This window comes from Culex quinquefasciatus, chromosome 3 (assembly GCF_015732765.1).
Source record: "Culex quinquefasciatus strain JHB chromosome 3, VPISU_Cqui_1.0_pri_paternal, whole genome shotgun sequence".
Taxonomy (NCBI): Eukaryota; Metazoa; Arthropoda; class Insecta; order Diptera; family Culicidae; genus Culex; species Culex quinquefasciatus.
This window is the reverse complement of record NC_051863.1, coordinates 61,144,044-61,163,132: the sequence shown is the minus strand read 5'-3', so window position 1 is coordinate 61,163,132 and position 19,089 is coordinate 61,144,044. Positions and strand designations below refer to the sequence as shown.

The 19,089-nt window shown below is 35.6% G+C and overlaps 1 protein-coding gene across 3 annotated transcripts in view; it reads left to right on the top strand.

The window, feature by feature from the left end:
* The window catches only part of LOC6044523 (nucleoprotein TPR), a 279,855-nt gene that overhangs the window by 13,439 nt on the left and 247,327 nt on the right, over window positions 1-19,089 (top strand). For all 3 annotated transcript variants that reach the window (XM_038263021.1, XM_038263022.1, XM_038263020.1), the window contains exons 2-5: window positions 2,397-3,285; window positions 3,348-3,660; window positions 12,193-12,306; window positions 18,458-18,607. In XM_038263021.1, the coding sequence (XP_038118949.1) occupies window positions 2,627-3,285; window positions 3,348-3,660; window positions 12,193-12,306; window positions 18,458-18,607 (1,236 nt within the window). In that variant the 5' untranslated portion in view covers window positions 2,397-2,626. The remainder of the gene's footprint in view (window positions 1-2,396; window positions 3,286-3,347; window positions 3,661-12,192; window positions 12,307-18,457; window positions 18,608-19,089) is intronic.

Sequence of the window (19,089 nt, the reverse complement as noted above, 5' to 3'; positions counted from 1 at the left end):
AAAATGTTATTTCCAAGTTATTTCTGTCTGCTCGGGGTACACTTCTAAGTTTAGTTTAGTTTGTAATGTTCAATTGAGCGTCTTGAGCTTAAATTCAAATTGTGATTGGATGCTAGATGAGATGATTGTGGGTCTTGAATATTAAATTCGATTTAGTTTATTTTTCCTAACAAACGTCTCATTGCATATTGGCCAATTTATTTAACCATCAGAGGTCCCTTATTACGAATCCGAGGTCCGTTTTTTGATATCTCGTGACGGAGGGGCGGTACGACCCCTTCCATTTTTGAACATGCGGAAAAAGAGGTGTTTTTCAATAATTTGCAGCCTGAAACGGTGATGAGATAGAAATTTGGTGTCAAAAGGACTTTTATGTAAAATTAAACGCCCAATTTGATAGCGCACTCAAAATTCCGAAAAAAACGTATTTTTCATCGAATAAAACACTAAAAAAGTTTTAAAAATTCTCCCATTTTCCGTTATTCGACTGTAAAATTTTTTGGAACATGTCATTTTATGGGAAATTTAATGTACTTTTCGAATCTACATTGACCCAGAAGGGTATTTTTTTCATTTAGAACAAAATTTTTAATTTTAAAACTTCGTGTTTTTTTCTAACTTTGCAGGGTTATTTTTTAGAGTGTAACAATGTTCTACAAAGTTGTAGAACAGACAATTACAAAAATTTTGATATATAGACAAAAGAGGTTTGCTTGTAAACATCACGAGTTATCGCGATTTTACGAAAAAAAGTTTTGAAAAAGTTGGTCGTCATCGATCATGGCCGTTCATGGTCACCCGCGACAGACACGGACGACGAAACAAAGAGCAACGCAAAAAGTTACTTTGTAGAACATTGTTACACTCTAAAAAATAACCCTGCAAAGTTAGAAAAAACACGAAATTTTAAAATGAAAAATTTTGTTCTAAATGAAAAAATTACCCTTCTGGGTCAATGTAGATTTGAAAAGTACATTAAATTTCCCATAAAATGACATGTTCCAAAAAATTTTACAGTCAAATAACGGAAAATGGGAGAATTTTTAAAACTTTTTTAGTGTTTTATTCGATGAAAAATACGTTTTTTTTTTGGAATTTTGAGTGCGCCATCAAATTGGGCGTTTAATTTTACATAAAAGTCCTTTTGACACCAAATTTCTATCTCATCACCGTTTCAGGCTGCAAATTATTGAAAAACGCCTCTTTTATCGCATGTTCAAAAATGGAAGGGGTCGTACCGCCCCTCCGTCACGAGATAACAAAAAACGGACCTCGGATTCGTGATCAGGGACAAAAGTTACCCCTTAGGACAAAGTTTCACGCAAATCGAAGAGGGGTCGGGGCAACTTTTCTCGATTTCGTGTGAGTTGGTAGAGAATTGGGTACTAAAGTCCTATGTCAATTTTTATGTACAACGGTAAAAAACACGATTAAAAACCATTTCTGATCAGTTTTTTTCATTATAATGCAAAATTTGTTTTTGACAAGACAACATTTTTTCGATGGATCAACTATGGTCCCCTTGAAACGAGCTGTCAAGTAGGAGCTTTTCGGTCAAGAAGGACCGCGAGGTTAATTTTTCAAAATTGATTTAAAAATCCATTTTAAACTCTTTGTGCTCGTACAAAGGGTCATTGTACTCAGAAAAATAAGCTTTATCGCTGTAAACAATAATATCAGCAATCTAAGCTTCATTTCAGGACCCAATTGAGTTAAGAATGCCAGCTCACGATGCCTCACCTTTTGACCTTCACAGATCCTAAAAAATCGATTCCAACCCCGAGATATTCAATAAAAACCAAAAAACTCCGTGCATTTTTGTCACTTTTCATATGGAAGAAGTTTCAACCTTGTCGTGCTATCTTCACACAGCCTGAAAATTGATGTAAGTGCGACTATTGGCCAAAGGGATTTCAGGTCAGAACGCGTTTGACACAGGTACGAGCTCGACTACCGTAAACATTTTTAATTATATCTCGGGACTTCGACAACCAAAGGTCAAACATTTAAACGCGTTTTTCTCGGAATACAAAAAGCGACGTACGACAAGTTAGCACGACGGCGTCCTTTGGTCTAAATTTGCGTATTGTTAAATAAAAATTCATATAAAACCGGAGTTGGGATAATTGCAACTAAATACTAGAATTATCATACTTAAAAAATGTGCTGGCAGCTGTGAACATAATAAAAAAATGCAACAATTTACAATCAAGGTTGACCTTATGCTTCTTTACGAACTCTGCATTGAACCTACTCTCGTGAGCAAAAAATTGCTGCACCGCACACCAGATTGTTCGTTGACCCAAATTTGCATACATCCAATATCCAATATGATACCTTCCCCCACCTTTCAGCACAAAATCACTAATGCTCTCGTCTCATTGTTTCCGTTCCAGCCGATTACACATCCACTGAACATCCAGCGCGCGCGCTCCGCCTGAACTCTGCACACACAACCCAGAACTTCAAACCAAAACCACTTCTCGACAGCCAGCGTCCACTGGGTCAGTGACAAGTGTTGATGCACAGGAGAGTAGCTCCACCGAATTGACTTAAAACTAAACAAGTAGGAAAAATTAAAATTAAATGTGAACCTGGATCCCGCAAGCAAGCAGCAAACGTGAAAATGGCAGACATCGGCATCAAGCGTCAGAGCAACGGAAGCTCCGGCAAGGGCACATCTGGTTCGGTAAAGCCTGTGAAAATGGATCGAAGAAGTGCCAGTAGAGCTAGAAGCACGGGAAGATCCGGCAGTGAAGCAAATGACAGTGAGAAAGTGACCTTGTACTTGAGTGGCCTGAAGGCTAGTGAGTACCAGAAGCGGAAGAGCGCTGAAGAAGTGCCGGAAGATGGCGCGATCAAGTGTGACAGTGACAAAGAAGTGAATAGCTTGAAGAGGAAAAGTGTTGTGGTAAATCAAGCAACCTGCGACAACAGTGTAGATCTCCAGGAAGAACCGACGTACGCAGCGGTTCTGAAGCAGTCAGACAAGGAAAACACACAGCCTGCTGCGACGGCCAGCCACAAACGCATGAAGATGGATCCGCTCCACGGCGAGTCGCCTGTCAAAGTGGTGGTCAGCAAACCACCGATTCCGCCGAAACCAGATGTCGCCAAGGCGCCGTCACCGCCAGTTACGACCAAGTCCAAGAAGCACGTGGTCAGCGAAGCCCACAACGCGCTGACGGTGCAGAAGCTGCTTGCCCAGAACGAACAGATGCGGCTGGAGATCAACGAGCTGCGCACGAGTTTGGCCACGGAACGAGGTGCCGTGAGGGTGTTGAGGTAGGTCAACCTGGGAAACCCCCGCGAAAACAACCGTAACCAACCGCTTCTTCTTCTTTCAGAGCCCAAAACGAGTCCGACCTGCGCCGGTCCAAGACGGAGTGCAAGAAGCTGCAGGAAGCGCTGTCCCACCAGAAGCGTAATTCTGCGGCAACGAACCAGTCTTGCACGACGACGACGAAACCGAAACCGGTCAACAGGTCGGAAGGGGAGCAGCAAAGTAGCAGTGCTGCTAGTTGTAGCAGTAGCAGCAACGGTGGCCATAACCAGCAATCAACTCATGCGCTGCACCAGCTCAATCTGGACGTTCTCAAGCTGAATCAGGAGCTTTCCGCTCTGCGAGAGACCAACAAGTTCTTGGAGGAGAAAATTCAAGTGAGTAGAAACCCAGTGGGGAGAGATTGAGGAGAGAGAAAGAGAGGGATATGCGATGAGTTTTTCCTCTGGGCTTGAATGCAATGTTGCGTGCAAGGTCTCAATCATACTCATCGTGAATTTCAATGCAAAAAATAATGTTTTTAGTCGATTCTCAGGAGAAATTTTTCTCACTGGGTTGCAATTCTATTTCTATGACAATTGTGATGAACAATCTTAAGCATTTTTGAAATTGGTTTTTCGTAAGTAGGTCGAATACCGAGACAAAAAAGGCTTTGTTTACCATTGGTTCTGGCGACTTTTTGAAAACTAATCTGAGCATTCCAAATTTGATAATGTAAGCATTGGAACCATTTTAATTTTTTACTATTCGATATAGATTCATTTTTTTATTCAATTTAATGAAGTTTTATTTGATATTGATTCATTTTTTTTAATTTAATGAAGTTACAACTTTTACAAACCTATTCATTTAAAAACAGTTTTTTTATGTTGTGAGATTTGTTAAAAATGTTTTCCTCAATGGAGCCCGATTTGAGTGGCAAGAAATACATTTTAGAAAAAGCTTTATTATAATTTTAAATATATTCAATTTGGAAAAAAATTGGAAAAAAAATCAAATAAGCTCATACATATTCTGAAATATGTTGAACATTCCTTAAACATCGCAATCTAACTGCAGTCACGCGACTTGTATGCAAGTCGGATTTAAATGTGAACTTTGATTTCTTGCATGCAATAATCGCTGTTTGATTCATTTCAACTAACGCCACTAACGCTCATATAAGCTCACTGCAAAAATGATTTGAATTTGATCATTTCCGGTCACATTTTTCTTTTGAGTTTGAAGTTAAATTAGCTTTTTAAAAATATGTTGATGTTGATGAAAAATGCCTTGAAGCGTAATTCAACACGACACCCAGGAGACATTGAGTCTCCTACGATCTTGACCCGACACGCATTCCGCCGCAGCCAGCTAATTGGCACTATGCCCAAATGAGGATCCCTGCCCATTAAGCACCTTATCAACGCCAAATTACGTCCGTCGGATTGTCACCTCAGCCGGTGAAGATCCACGCGCGACAGCTGCTGAAGGGGCTGCCCTTTCAACTCTTGTTGGTTAATTGCATTTCGCAGACGGTGCGCGATTGATAACTTCGATTATTGGATTATAATTTGTGCAGATTGCACAACATCGTGTTGGACCTACACCAACATAATCCGTGACTTGGAGGTCGTCCATGGGGGGGGGATCAACACGTCGTTTATCAGGCCGTTTTGAGGGGGGTGTTTCTAGATTACGTAACGCAACTTAATATTTTCATGTTTGCAATTCTGCGATGCGTAATTTAAGGATAACTTCATTTGATGAAGTTTATCGAGGTCAATCCGTGGCCGTGAATTTTCGCTGGCCGGATAGTGTCCTGCAGTTGAACCTCCAACAACCACTCGGTAGGGAGTGCGGCGGGGATGATTAATAATATTGTATTCCATGCAGATTCTTGCATAATTTATGAATGATCCAGTGAGAAGATCTTTTTTATTTTATTTTATTCATTTCATCTTTCAATTCGTCAAGGTGACTCCGCAGTGTGGCCATTATTGCCATAAAGATCTGTTTTACCCCCCTCTTGCAATGGATCCCAAATAAGGCCCGGAACCTTCTCCTTCAACCTGGAAAGGACACGGAGGGAAATGCGGACATGAGCGGGGGCTTTTGCCGACTGCGACTTATATGGACGTTATTTAAATTAATTTAAAAAGCTGACACGGATGACTTTAAATTGCGTAAAATGTTCGAATAAATGGCGGCGCGACCCCCCGAATGACTTTTGCAATGTGCAAATAATTCCCCCGCTGACACCTGAAGATGGCGCGCGCGCACGTGATTTGACAGATAGTGACAGATAATAAAGATGTCGCGGGCGCAGGGTTGTGCAACAGAAGCGCCCTTTCAGCTGTCAATCTTCATTTGTTTGAGCGGGGTCCGTTGAAGGGTAATAATAATTGAAATGTGTTGCGCCCAAAAGTGGTACTTTTAGGGTGCGGCACTCCGCGGAGGAGATTGTACGAAACATGTCTTCATCGTAAATCACGCCGGTTAATGGTCACTTTGGGTCCGGCGAGGTCGTGGGTGTGTGTGCGATGGTGATATGTTGTGACGAATTGTCACCGTGACATTTCCACGGGTTCGTGGATGGATCTTGATGGAACCCGGTAACACCATCTCGGGTTGAGATCGCGTTGGGAGATGAACGGAGGTGTACCTTGAGATATTGTGACAATGAGTGTTTGGTTTAATTTAGTTTGAGTTATTATCCAGCTTTAAGTAATTTCAAAAGCAGTATCAAATTCTTTAAAAGGTTATTGATTTAAAAGATATTCAGTAGAAACAGCAATAAATGTCACTTTCAACATTTTAAATAATATTATTTACCATAGAAAAATGTTCCCGGGAAGTCATTCGTACGCTCACAAAAAGCGATTCAATCAATTATCTCTGCGGTCAATGCACTATGCAGTAGGTCTGGCCGTCCTTTAATTGTTGTGAAGCATCAATTCGACACTAAAATTTCAAAAAGAGCAATGTTTCAATTTCTTATTTCTTTGAATGATAACTTTTTGTCTAAAAATGTATTTAAAAAAACAGCTTTCAAATCAAGTGTTATTAAAGAGATAACGGCAATTTTAAAGATATTTAGTCTAACAGTGTAAATTTTCCTTGTTTTTGATGTTTTGTTACCTCAATTTATGTGAATACTTTTCAATTAGGCCGTTGCACTTATTTTTTTAAGTTTATGTCTCTCGACTTTGATGTAAGGCCACGGTATCAAAATTTGACTGAAAAAAGTATTTTAAAATACATTATACACCAGTCCAGTTGAGAAATTCTCTGCGAAAACGGTCTTTTTTCTTCAATTTTAATTTTTGTATTTTGAATCCGACTGAAACTTTTTTGGTGCCTTCGGTACGCCCAAGGAAGCCATTTTACATTATTAGTTTGTCCACATAATTTTCCATACAAATTTGGCAGCTGTCCATATAAAAACGATGTATAAAAATTCAAAAATCTGTATCTTTTGAAGGAATTTTGTTATCGATTTGGTGTCTTCGGCAAAATTGTAGGTATGACTACACAGGAAAAGATGATACACGGTAAATAAATATTATTTAACTTTTTTTTTTATTTTTTGATATGTTTTAGAGGACATCAAATGCCAACTTTTCAGAAATTTCCAGGTTGCGCAAAAAATCATTGACCGAGTTATGAATTTTTCAATCAATACTGATTTTTTCAAAAAATCGAAATATTGGTCGCAAAAATTTTCAACTTCATTTTTCGATTTAAAAAATTTTATTTTTGCGAGAATAAAACGATTTTACAATGCTGTACATTGTAATTTCATAAATGTTCAAAATATTTTTAAATGAGACCAAACATGCTGAATATGATTATCAATGCAGAAAAAGATATTTTTGATTATTCTCAGTTGATTAGAAATAGAAGTTCCATTGAAATTTAGATGTTTTTTGGGAAAATATTTTTTTTCCCTTCTGATGTTTTGGATCAATTTTCAAGGGGGGCGACATAAACATTGAAAAATATTTGCAACGGCAATTCTTATCTTGTAATTTTGTTGTGTACTAAAATATAATTGTTTTATACATAACTAAGTTATACCTAGAATCGCGTTTCTCGCCAGGGACATTGTCCAATCTCGGGTTCAATCATCAAATAGAGGGCACATATTTGTATTATTTTCAGCGTTTACCTGTTAAACATCAGTTTAAAACAAATAAAAAAATAATCCAAGAGTTCTCAATAACTAGAATGTTTGTAAAGTATTTTAGGAAAACAAAATCAAGTATTTTAAATTAAGTATAAAATATGAAAGGCATTTTTTAAATCAATATTCTAATTTGCAAAAAAAGCTTAATTTGCGTTTTTTGCTATAAAAGTTCCACACAAAACTTATTTTAGAATGGATTATTACAAACGCATGAAAAATGTTATAATTTAATTTCTTGATCAATTTTGAATATTTTCAAAAGACCGTCTCTATGTTAAAAAATTTGACAATTTAATAAGTATTTGAGTATTTTAAAATTTGTAAATTGCTTGTTAATTCACCATCCTGTATGACAAATGAGGTAAACTTTAATTTTCAAAAGTATTTTGTGAAAGTTTCAATATTTTGTAATTTTTTTCGGGACCATCCATAAACCACGTGGACACTTTAGGGGGTATGGCGATTGTCCACGATCCATACAAAAAGATTTTTTATATATGGACAATTGTCCACGAAGGGGGGGGGGGGGGTTGCAGAATCCCAAAAAAGTGTCCACGTGGTTTATGGATGGTCCCTTCAGTACTTCCATTAAAATATCTTATTTTTTGAAACTTATGCTGCAATAAAAATATAAACATTATCAAAGAGATAGTTTGTTGTGAAACTTTTTTTTTATATAAAAACTAACTAAATCCACCTATGTGTTTGATGCCTTCCTCACTTCTTACCAAAAATGGGTATATGAGTGGTTTCATCATTTTTTTAGATCCAGAAAAAAAGAACACAATGTATAGCTTATGTGGTCATAACTTGAGACAGGGTTGCCAGATCTTCAATTTTTTGGACTCTTTGGAAAGGCCTTTCAATTACCTAATCAACGATGGGTCGGATGATGGATCCGGACATAGTTTACATACATTTAAGTGAGATCCGGCTTCAAAAAAGTACATAAATATCACTTAAGTGGTCATAACTCGAGACAGGGTTGCCAGATCTTCAATGTTTTGTATTCATTGGAAAGGCCTTTCAATTACCTAATCAACGATGGGTCGGATGATGGATCTGGACATAGTTTACATACATTTAAGTGAGATCCGGCTTCAAAAAAGTACATAAATATCACTTAAGTGGTTATAACTCAAGACAGGGTTGCCAGATCTTCAATGTCTTGGACTCATTGGAAAGGCCTTTTAATTATCTAACCAACGATGGGTCGGATGATGGAAACGGACATCGTTTACATGCATATAATTGAGATCCGGGTAGAGCGTCCAATTTCCCGTCCCGGGAAAAAATTTCCCGGGAATTCCCGGGATTTCCCGAAAAAATGTATTTCCCGTTTCCCGGGAAATTTGTAAATTTCCCGGGAATTCTCGAAATTCAAGCGGAAGTATAAATTTTCTGAAATTTTGGGCACCATGGTTGCAATGTTTTGAAAATCTACAAAAAAAAAAAAACAATGACAGAACCTAACTTGATTTTATTCATTTCAACCAGCTGTCAATTGCATGTCAAGGATTTTTTCAGATAATATTTATTTCTGAAGCAATAGATTTTGGTTTTTTGTTGGGCAACTTAAATAATGAAAATGAATAATAATCTATTTTATTTTTGGTAATCTTTTTTTAACGGAAATTGTTGTTATATCATTTGAAAATAAGACCTGAACCCCTTCCGGCTAACATCAAAACTGAGATTTGTTTAACGTTTTTGTTTAGCGTGGAAGAAAATTTAATTAAATGGTTGAGCAAGAAGAATTTCTTCAATAATATTCATGAAATTACAATTTAAGCACTGGAAATACCAAGGGCGTAAGAAGATTAAATATGAAAAACATGTATCATTTTATTTAAACCACTTCTTGCACAATGAAAATTATTAATTCCGCATAATTTTTTTTCAATTTCAATCATATCTCAAGTTGGTCACAGAGACAAATTTAGAAGCAATTTTATGGTGGTGGAGCATGGTTTTACTTACTATCCAAACACATTGATTTAAAAAATAATGCTTCTCAACAAAAAATGCAGAAGATAATTTTTCGATTTGGTACGACAGCATATAAAATTAGATAAATTAAATATTTTCATGATTTTTTCAAGCAGTCAGGCCATTAATTGATCCTCACACCCATTTTGACCATTATGATCGCTGTTTTATACAATTTTGTTGCAAAATATGGTTCAAAAGCAAGATAAGAATAATTTTTGATAAATTTAAATTTTCCGGGAATTCCCGGGATTTCCCGGGAAATTTATTGAAAATTTCCCGTTTCCCGGGAATTTTGTAACCCCGGGAAATTGGACGCTCTAGATCCGGGTATTTGTGAAAACACATTTTTATGCATCACTTTTGAACTACTTATCGAAACTTCAAACAATTCTATAGCGATGTATGGGACCCTAAAGCAAGTCGAATGCAACTGGTTCGATAAAAATCTGTTTAGTCAGTGCTGAGAAAACTCAGTGAGAATTTTGGTCACACACACATACACACAAACACACATACACACACACATACACACACACATACACACACACACAGACATTTGTTCAGTTTTCGATTCTGAATAGATATGTATACATGAAGGTGGGTCTAGGAGCTTTTAATAGAAAGTTCATTTTTAGAGCAGGATTATAGCCTTACCTCAGTGAGGAAGGCAAAAACTGAAATGTTGTGAAAATTCTTTAACCGTTTTACTTTGATTAATACCCATAACAAATTGAATGTATGAAAACTTAATTTTACGACATCTTTGTGTGGAAATTTGACTATTCAATATTTACAAACATTAGTGACGTGAAAATTCATTTAAAGTTGCGTATGATTTGACAGAAATATGGAAATTTTTAGGAAAAATTGTTTGACACTCATATTGGAAATTATGAAAGTATTTAATTGAGTTTTGAATTAAAAATTTTGTGTTAATTTTGTTAAACTCATAAATTAAGTAAATTATCAAAAAATATTACTTTAGCAAAAGTTATAGGAGTCCATAATTCATCAGTAAAAGTTTGAGAAGTAGAATAGAGATCTTAATTACCAACATCAGCATCATTTGTTTTCAAAACCAGCAAATGAGCAATTCTCTACCAAAATCGGAAATGGATTTTATTTGTATTTTTTGATTTGGCTCAAACTTTGTGGGGGCCTTCCCTTAACCAAATGAATTAATTTGTGTGAATGGTTCATCCATACAAGTCTCCATACAATTTTGGCTGCTGTCCATACAAAAATGGTATGTATATATTCAAACAGCTGTAACTTTTGAGTGAATTTTCTGATCAATTTGGTGTCTTGGGCAAAGTTGTAGGTATTGTGTAGGACTTTTGAGAAAAATATAGGTACACGGAAAAAAAATTGCAGATTTTTTTATCAACTTTTTTTTAACTAAAACTCAATTTCCCAAAATAGGGGACAAAAATCCGCAACTTTTGAGCCATATAGAAACATGGTCAAAAAATCTGCCGCCGAGTTATGAATTTTCGAAAAAATAGTGATTTTTGGAAAAAAATCGAAGTTTTATGCAAAAACAAGTTTGACATTATTTTTTAATGCAAAATTGAATTGGCAATCGAAAAGTACTCTACAGATTTTTTGATAAAGGGCTCCGTTTTCAAGATATAGCCACCGAAAGTTTGATTTTAGCGAAATATTTGCAGTTTTTCAATTTTTAAAAATAGTGACCATGAGTGACCGTTTCTAAAAATATTGTTGTTGAAAAGTTCAGAAAATTTGCTATAAAATTGTCTAAGAGACATTGAAGATTGGATCCGGGTTGCTGAGATAGAGCCGCTTTAAGAAAAAGAATCACGAAAATTGAAGTTTTCTTAATCTCACCAAAACAACCCAGCAAATAATGGTCCAATTTTCAATTTTAATACATGAAAAATTCGTGAAATTTTCTGATCTTTTTGAAAAAAATATTTTGATTTTTAAATCAAGACAAGCAGTTTAAATGGGCGTAATATTCAATGTTTGGCCCTTTTAAAATGTTTGTCTTGAAATACCACAGAAACAAGAAAAAATGATATATGAATATGGCGCTCAATTTAGGCTTTTTTTCATAAACTGCAAATGTTTAAAAAAATTAAAAACTCAGCAAAATATCTGTAAAAAATATTGAATAAAAAATATTTTCAAATCATCAAAAACAAGAATCAATTTTGTTAAATGAATTTGTTTCAAAGCCATCATAAATACTATTTCAAGTTTTTGTCTTATTAACTGTTTAGAATACATTTTATATTGCTTATTTCAGTGTTTTTTTATTAAATCAAATAAAACAAATTTGGTATTTTGGAACTACAGATCGGTCAGAGAAGTAAAAGTTAAAAAAAATATATTTTCTTAAAGTCATAGATATTTGCAAATGTTTGATCGTAGAATAACTGTAAGGATGTACAAAGCTTTTTGTGATACTTTTAGCTTAACCATAAGCCATTTTGAAAGAACAATGATGATTATAAGAATGAATCTCTTACAAAAATAGGCCTTATAATTAAAAAAAAAACTTTTTGACAGAAATTACAAAAAAAAAAAATCCTGAACCATGTTTACAAGAATGGACAAATTTGCCAATTTTTGGCTGAATCAAGAATATTCAATCAAGTTGACAAATCGAATGGAACTTACACGCCGGCATGCCTTCCACTCGTCGATGATATTGGAAAGACTAAACATTAGCAAAAAATGTTACGAAATGGCTAATTGTTTGATTTTTTCCGCAATTTTCCCCCAGATTTCCTCGGAGGCTGAACGGCGGAAAGCTTCCGATTTTCGCGTGCAACGGGACCTGTACGAACTGCGATTGACTCAACTCACCAAGTCTGCCAAAAGCGAGATCCAACGACTGGTAAGTAGATCCAGATCTAAGAAAGAGCTGGAATGTCTTGAGCCGGAATTGCTGCGGTCGGCCACCTACAGTGGTGGCCTTTGTTGATGCCTACTTTTCCTAACTCATTGTGGTTTTCGTGGACAAAGTTGAATAAATTATGAATCTTCGATGAGTCATGGTGGGGCACAATCTCGCACGAAGATCATGTTTGCACTTTCGGTGTCCTCTTAAATTCGTGTTTTGTTTTGTTGAATGACTCATAATTTGAACTTCCCTTCGACCGGCGAGAATATCCAATAAGTGCTTCTTCAGTGGGAAATTATGATTTCCGAGGGTTGGTATTAAGCTACTTCAATTAAATAAAATTATGAATGAATGCATATGAACACATCGCAAGACCTGTAATTTGCTCACATTTAGCCCCCGGGGCACGCAGAATCCTGTGGCCATTTCGCTGGAAGATTCTGGTACCTGACTTGAGTCCCTCGAGGGGGATCCGAAATCATCGTTCATAAAGTTACTTGGAAGAAAAACAACAAACCTCAATGAAGTTCTTTTCGAATTCCTGCGGCAAGCGCTTAACCCTTGAATGTCAATGTGGTCACTCAACTTTTCAAATCGTTGCTAAATTGAAGAACCTCCCCGGCACTAGAAGGTCTTCTGGGCGTGATGATCCTTGGGCTGACCAGAGTCAGACACGACCACGACCAGAGGAAGATGAATGAAGCTTCCCCGGTTGAATGCAAAATGAGTCAAAGTTCTGGACGAGAAGTGGGGGATTCTGCCATGGTCCTGAATGCCAAGTTTGATGGCCCAAGGCGGATTCTCACGCCTCTGGTGCACGCGGGCATAGAGAGAGAGAGAAAGATTGTTGATTTCGCTCCTTCTCGGGTTCTGTCTGGGCAAATAATCGTCTTCTGGTAATGTTCGTCATGAATGGATTTGTCTTGTTTTTTTTTGTGTGTTTTTATCTCAAGAGGGTTTTGTGTTTGGGAAGGGCAATTAAAGTGTTTTGAAGGAGTTTTGAAACAATTTCTGTAATTATGGGTTTGGAAACTAGTTTGTTTTTTAAATGATGACAGTATTTTCGTTTCTTTTGATAAACTGCCCATGTTCGCATAAATGTCCCATATGCAAAAACAGCAAGCTGAGAAAAACGCATTTGAAATTTGTCCCATTTGGCTACGTGTTAAGTTTTCGCGAAAAAACTGGATTTCCTCCTTATTTCTAGAACAAAGTACTGGATGTTATAGGCTCTTTCGAAAGAGCACACAATTTTGAATCAAACTGCATCAATAACTCGAAATCGATGAAAATGCATATGGGACATTTTTGCGATCAGGGGCAGTAAACATATTTCAAAATCAAATTATTCGCTCTACAGCATTGCCTTGGCGTTCTCGATTGCGAGATTCCTACTCGAAACTAGGTGTCCGAAGGCTTGATTGTTGAGGCAATTGCAAACCTCTTTTTCCACCTTAGCTTCCATCCACCCCGGGATTCGAACTGACGACCTATTGGCCAAATTGAGTTAAGAACACCATTTTGTGCAGCTAACAATGCCTCAACTTTTAAGTTAATTTCTCAGGATTAAAATCGAATGTTGGGGATCCGTAAAGGTTAAAAGTATTAACCAAAAAAAAAAAAAAAACATCGTGCATTGTTGTCGCTCTTCGTATGAAAGAAGTTTCAATTTTGTCGTGCTATCTTGTCACTCCCTGAAAATTGATGTAAGTGCGACAACTGGCCAAAGGGATTTCAGGTCAGAACGCGTTTGACGCACGTACAAGTTAGACTACCGTAAACATTTGTTATTGATTATAACTTGGACTCCTGCCTCCTTCGGGACAATGCACATAATGGTCAGCCAAACAAAACGTGTTTGTTATTATTTACATTGCATGTTTTCGCTGTTGTTTATTCAAGGTCATACATTAAAACGCGTTTTTCTCGGAACGTCGAAATGGCGGGTGCGACAAGATAGCACGACAGCGTCGTAATAATCTGTCTGAAAAAAAAATTATAGGCAACATTTAAAATTGAGGACCAACAATTAAAAACGGGTTAACATGTAAAATAAGGCCCTTAACAATTGTTAGTTTTTAGTTTTATTATTTTGATAATGTTATTATCGGAAATATCAGCAAATTTAACGTGTTTCATTTTGTGACATTGAAATTCGGTTCAATCGTAGCTGAAATATGGGTGGTACAAATTTTATTTAAAAATTTTGTGTTCCCCTTTCAAAGTTGGCTCGAAAAATCAGGGGGCAATTTTTTTTTAAACTTTAAAATTTCAATGGAAATTTAAGTACAATCAGCTGAAATCTATTCAATTATTGAAAATTTTCGATGTTTTTTTGCTGAAAAAAATGACCCCGGCCAGAGCCGAGGGACAAAAGCTTTGGAAAATATTTGCTAAAGACATTTGAAAATTTAGTGCCAATTGAGTCATAACATAACCAAGAAAAATATTGTACTGTTCGTTCTTTTTGGTGGCTTTATTTTGTTCAAGGTTTCTTGGACAAATTTATTTGAAATTTTGGAATTTCATTTATTATTTCGTAGTAAATAGGGTTTATTTTTATATCTAAAAAAAATATGCTTTGCAAAATTGAAATTGTATTAATATTTTTTCTCTTTTGGGCCAATTTGGGTTTGCAATCAAAAAGTTTTTTACATAAAAATTACACAATTTTTAAGTAATAACCATTTCCATTTGTGAGTTTCATTAAATTTTAGAATATTTTTGATTTTGCCAAAAAGGGTGTAATTTAAGCGTCAAGAAATCAAATTTTTGTACATTCTACCATCATTCCAATAAATACATATTATTCATAACTTCAAAATCAAGCATAACATATCAAAAGGGTTAAAAAGGACCTATTTATACAGCAGTTCCATATGAAAGTTCAAGAAAAAAAAATAAAAGTGCTTAGATTTGGCTCAAAAATTTTCTGGGAGTTCCTTGGCCAAAATAATTAGACCCGTATTTTTTTTGTTTGGCCATTTGGGTGGCCAATGCCGTGTTAGGGTGGTCCGAAAAATGGCAATTTTCGTCGATTTTCATAAAAAACACTTTAAAAAAAATCATAACTTCGCTCCATTTAAACCGATTTTAGCTGTCTTGGGCGCAAATGAAAGATAACATTTGAAAAAGTCTTATGAAAACATCAAATGCCATTTTAACGGTATGTGGACCAAAGAGCTTTTATCTGAAAATATTTTTAACGGATTCCTCGGACAATTTTACGAAAATTGGTACCCCAACATGTATAGGTCATCACTGAAATTTTCGAGTTATCGCAGTTTTAGTGGAAAAAGTTGATTTTTTGACGATTTCGTCAATTTGCGCGCGGTGCGTCGAACCCGTATTTTATTTTCAAAAAATCATATCTCTGAATCCTGGTAATGAACCTCGCCCAGTTTTGGATATGCTATGTAAAATTGTCCGAGGAATCCGTTAAAAATATTTTCAGATATAGGCTCTTTGGTCCAGACACCGTCAAAATGGCATTTGATGTTTTCATAAGACTTTTTCAAATGTTAGGCTAGATTTTTGAAACTCCACGTTATTTTTCTTGGAAGTAAAACTTATCATCTTTCATTTGCGCCCAAGACAGCTAAAATCGGTTGAAATAGAGTGAAGTTATGATTTTTTGAAAAAAAGTAGTTTTTGTGAAAATCGACGAAAATGGCAATTTTTTGGACCACCCTAACAAGGCGTAAGCCACCCTAATGGCCAAACAAAAAAATACGGGTTCAATTATTTTGGCCAAGGAACCCCCAGAATTTTTTTTTTATTGTATTTTTTTATTGTAAAACAATATTTTTTTCTGCCGTTTGATTATTAAAGGAAGTTTTTGAATGAGATGTTAAAAAAATGAGTACAGATTACAGCTCAATCTTTTTTTTTATATTTTTGTGGTGATTATTATTTTTAAAACATGTACTGGTGAGGCCACACAAAGTCTATGCACTATTTTGGAAAAAATAGTTTTTTTATTGTGTTTAGAAAAACGTTAAATATTCTTAGTTTGAATTCCGGGATGACTTTGATAGCCATAGTTTTCTTGTTAAAATAATATTTAAGAGGTTCAAACTTTATTTTTACGCTAAAGAAAAAAAAATCAATGTTTATAATTAGATAACTAAGTTCATAAGCTTTTTAACAAAATACATATAAATTTTAGGTAAAATTGTTAAACGGTCGGAATTTTGCCTGAAACTTGTTAAAACTAGTTTTGTTTATAAAATTATCAATTTATTTTGCATTTTATACTGAATTCGAAGCACGAATTCACGAGTTTTCACATTTGACATAAAATTTGTTCAACTGAAATAGCCTATAAAATTGGAATTTTTTTTATTCTGTTTCAAAACCGCATGTTATTTATTATATCCAAACTTATTTAACCTTCTCCTTGTGGAAAATTGTTCAAAGAATCCGAAAATGCATCCCGTTTTCCGATTCAAAATCATTTTCATTAAGAAAATCATGACATTTTGAGAAGTTTAAAATAATTACATTCATCAACATTTGCTTAACTATAGTTTACTAACTTTTTAAACTTTTAAAATTTTTATGAAAAGTCCTTTTTGAGGTACTTTGAACACTTCTCTACCACGGTCAGTATGATTCTAAACCATTCCGTACGTACTTTAATTGTACTCTTCATTTTGCGGAAAAATCGTGAACCTATCAAAGTCACCCCGTTTTGCGCTATTATTTCGGTCATGATTTGCCCAATCATTATTTTTTGCAAATTTCAATTTAGGAATTTTATAATTGATTTGCAGTTTTCGACAAAGTTGTAGAAGATAATGTGAGCAATAGAAAAAAATGTTTCATTTCTTTGACAAAAAAATTACCATTTTCAAATATACTAGAAAATTGTTAAATATTTTAGTAAATAAGCGAAACAAGTTACTGTTACTGCTGTTAAAAATATTAAGTTTTTTGTCCTTTGGTGTATGACGGATGTTTTGGAACTGGTTATTATAAAAAAAAGAGAAATAAATACAATCGAAAGAAGAGTTTGTTAAGTTTGATTTTATTGATTTTACAAATTTGGCAAATTTAAATTGAGAGTCAAATTCAATTTTGTATGCGAAATTTTATGTTATATCTATCTTCTATCGAGACACAAAATGTGCTCTGAATTTAGAGCAGCTGGAAAAGAATTCACCTTGTTCTATGTTACCACCGATCACCTTCTCGGAATTTCACCCAAAAACTCTGATTGGCTTATGTTGTTTGCAAATTCTATCACTGTTTAGGCTATCAACGGCGATGGCTCGTTAACCCACTGACTGAGTATATGTGAGAATTCGCATGCTGGCTAGAATCGAATCTAAAGTTTGGTAAACATTTGTATAACGGGGATGGCAGTTTGCTGGAAATGAGTCCGTTATTTTGAAATTGGTTGAGTTAATTTATCAGACAGGTAAATTACAAACAAAATCTTGGGACGCAGTTCTCAATTTGTATTATATTGTAATTTTTATAGAACCACATAGGGAAAACATAAAGAAGAGTTCTCGGATTAGTTTTCAAAAAGCCGTAAGAGCCATTGGTAATCAAAGTCCTTTTTTGCATCGGTACTCGACCTACTTACGAAAAACCAAAATCAAAAATGCTCTAGATTGTTCATCTACATGTCCTTCAAGTGCCCCAAACTAAAAATAAATGAAATTTTGTTTCATTTTCGAGAAAAACGAAAATTAGTGTCAGAGGTCACGGTGGCTCTTACGGCTTTTTGAAAACTCAACCGAGAGTTGGCAACCCTGTCTTGACAAATGAGTACTTAATTAAATTGAAACTAGACATGGTTTTAAGGACAGACTGCTGGAACCGTTCTGTTGTACATTGATTGATGGAAAGTTGTTTGGAAGAATTTTCCAATGAGCCATGATTTGGAAAATACTGGCAACACTGGATCGAGATTGCGCTACTTAAGAGACATTCATCGAACTAGTTTATGCCTGATGATTTAAATTTTTCTGAAAGAGCCAGACTATATTAAATATCAGAGAAGGATACTTGAATAGCACATTGGTATTCTGGGAATTTTCTTTAAAGGTTACAAGTATTTTTAGTTTGAACAAATCTTTACAATCAACAGTAATGCCTCATTTTAAACATAATATTTGTTTTTTTCACCCCACAGCTGGAGGAGCTAAAATCCAAAGACCGCAACATTGGTCTTTTGAGGAAAGAGATTTTAGCTCTGCAAGGAGGAGGAGGAGGAGGAGCAACCGCCAACGCCGCCAAGAAGGAGAGGAAGGCTGCTAAAAATTCCGCTCAGCAATCGCAAGAGGTAAGAAGCACCACGGAGGAGGAGCAAGATCAAGCTTGAAGATATGACACGAAGCAAATTGTTGAACAAAGATCCCTGTCAGACCTGTTGGGCTTTGTTAGGCAAAATGACAACTGTCTAAATGGTGGTGCACTAGCGCTACGCGCGGACAATAGGCAAACTACAACAACAACAAAATACTGTCTCATTGTCTGTGTTTTGGTTGATCGTAATTGTGATGAGACTAATTCAAATCACGTTTCTTTTGTCGTTCTTGCTGTGAGGTAATTGCCAAGTCAAGCCAATTCAACGGTATTTGGTCAAATTTGGCTTCTTCTTTGTGGACAACAATTTCGAACGTGGGTGAAGATTCTTAATTTACGCGATGGCAAGTCGCTTGTCAAATCGCGTGATATTGCGCATCACGCCCAAATTGTGTAAACATTACTCGATCGCACGCAAAAATCAATTGCGATCACGAAAAATGTCAATTATATCACTCC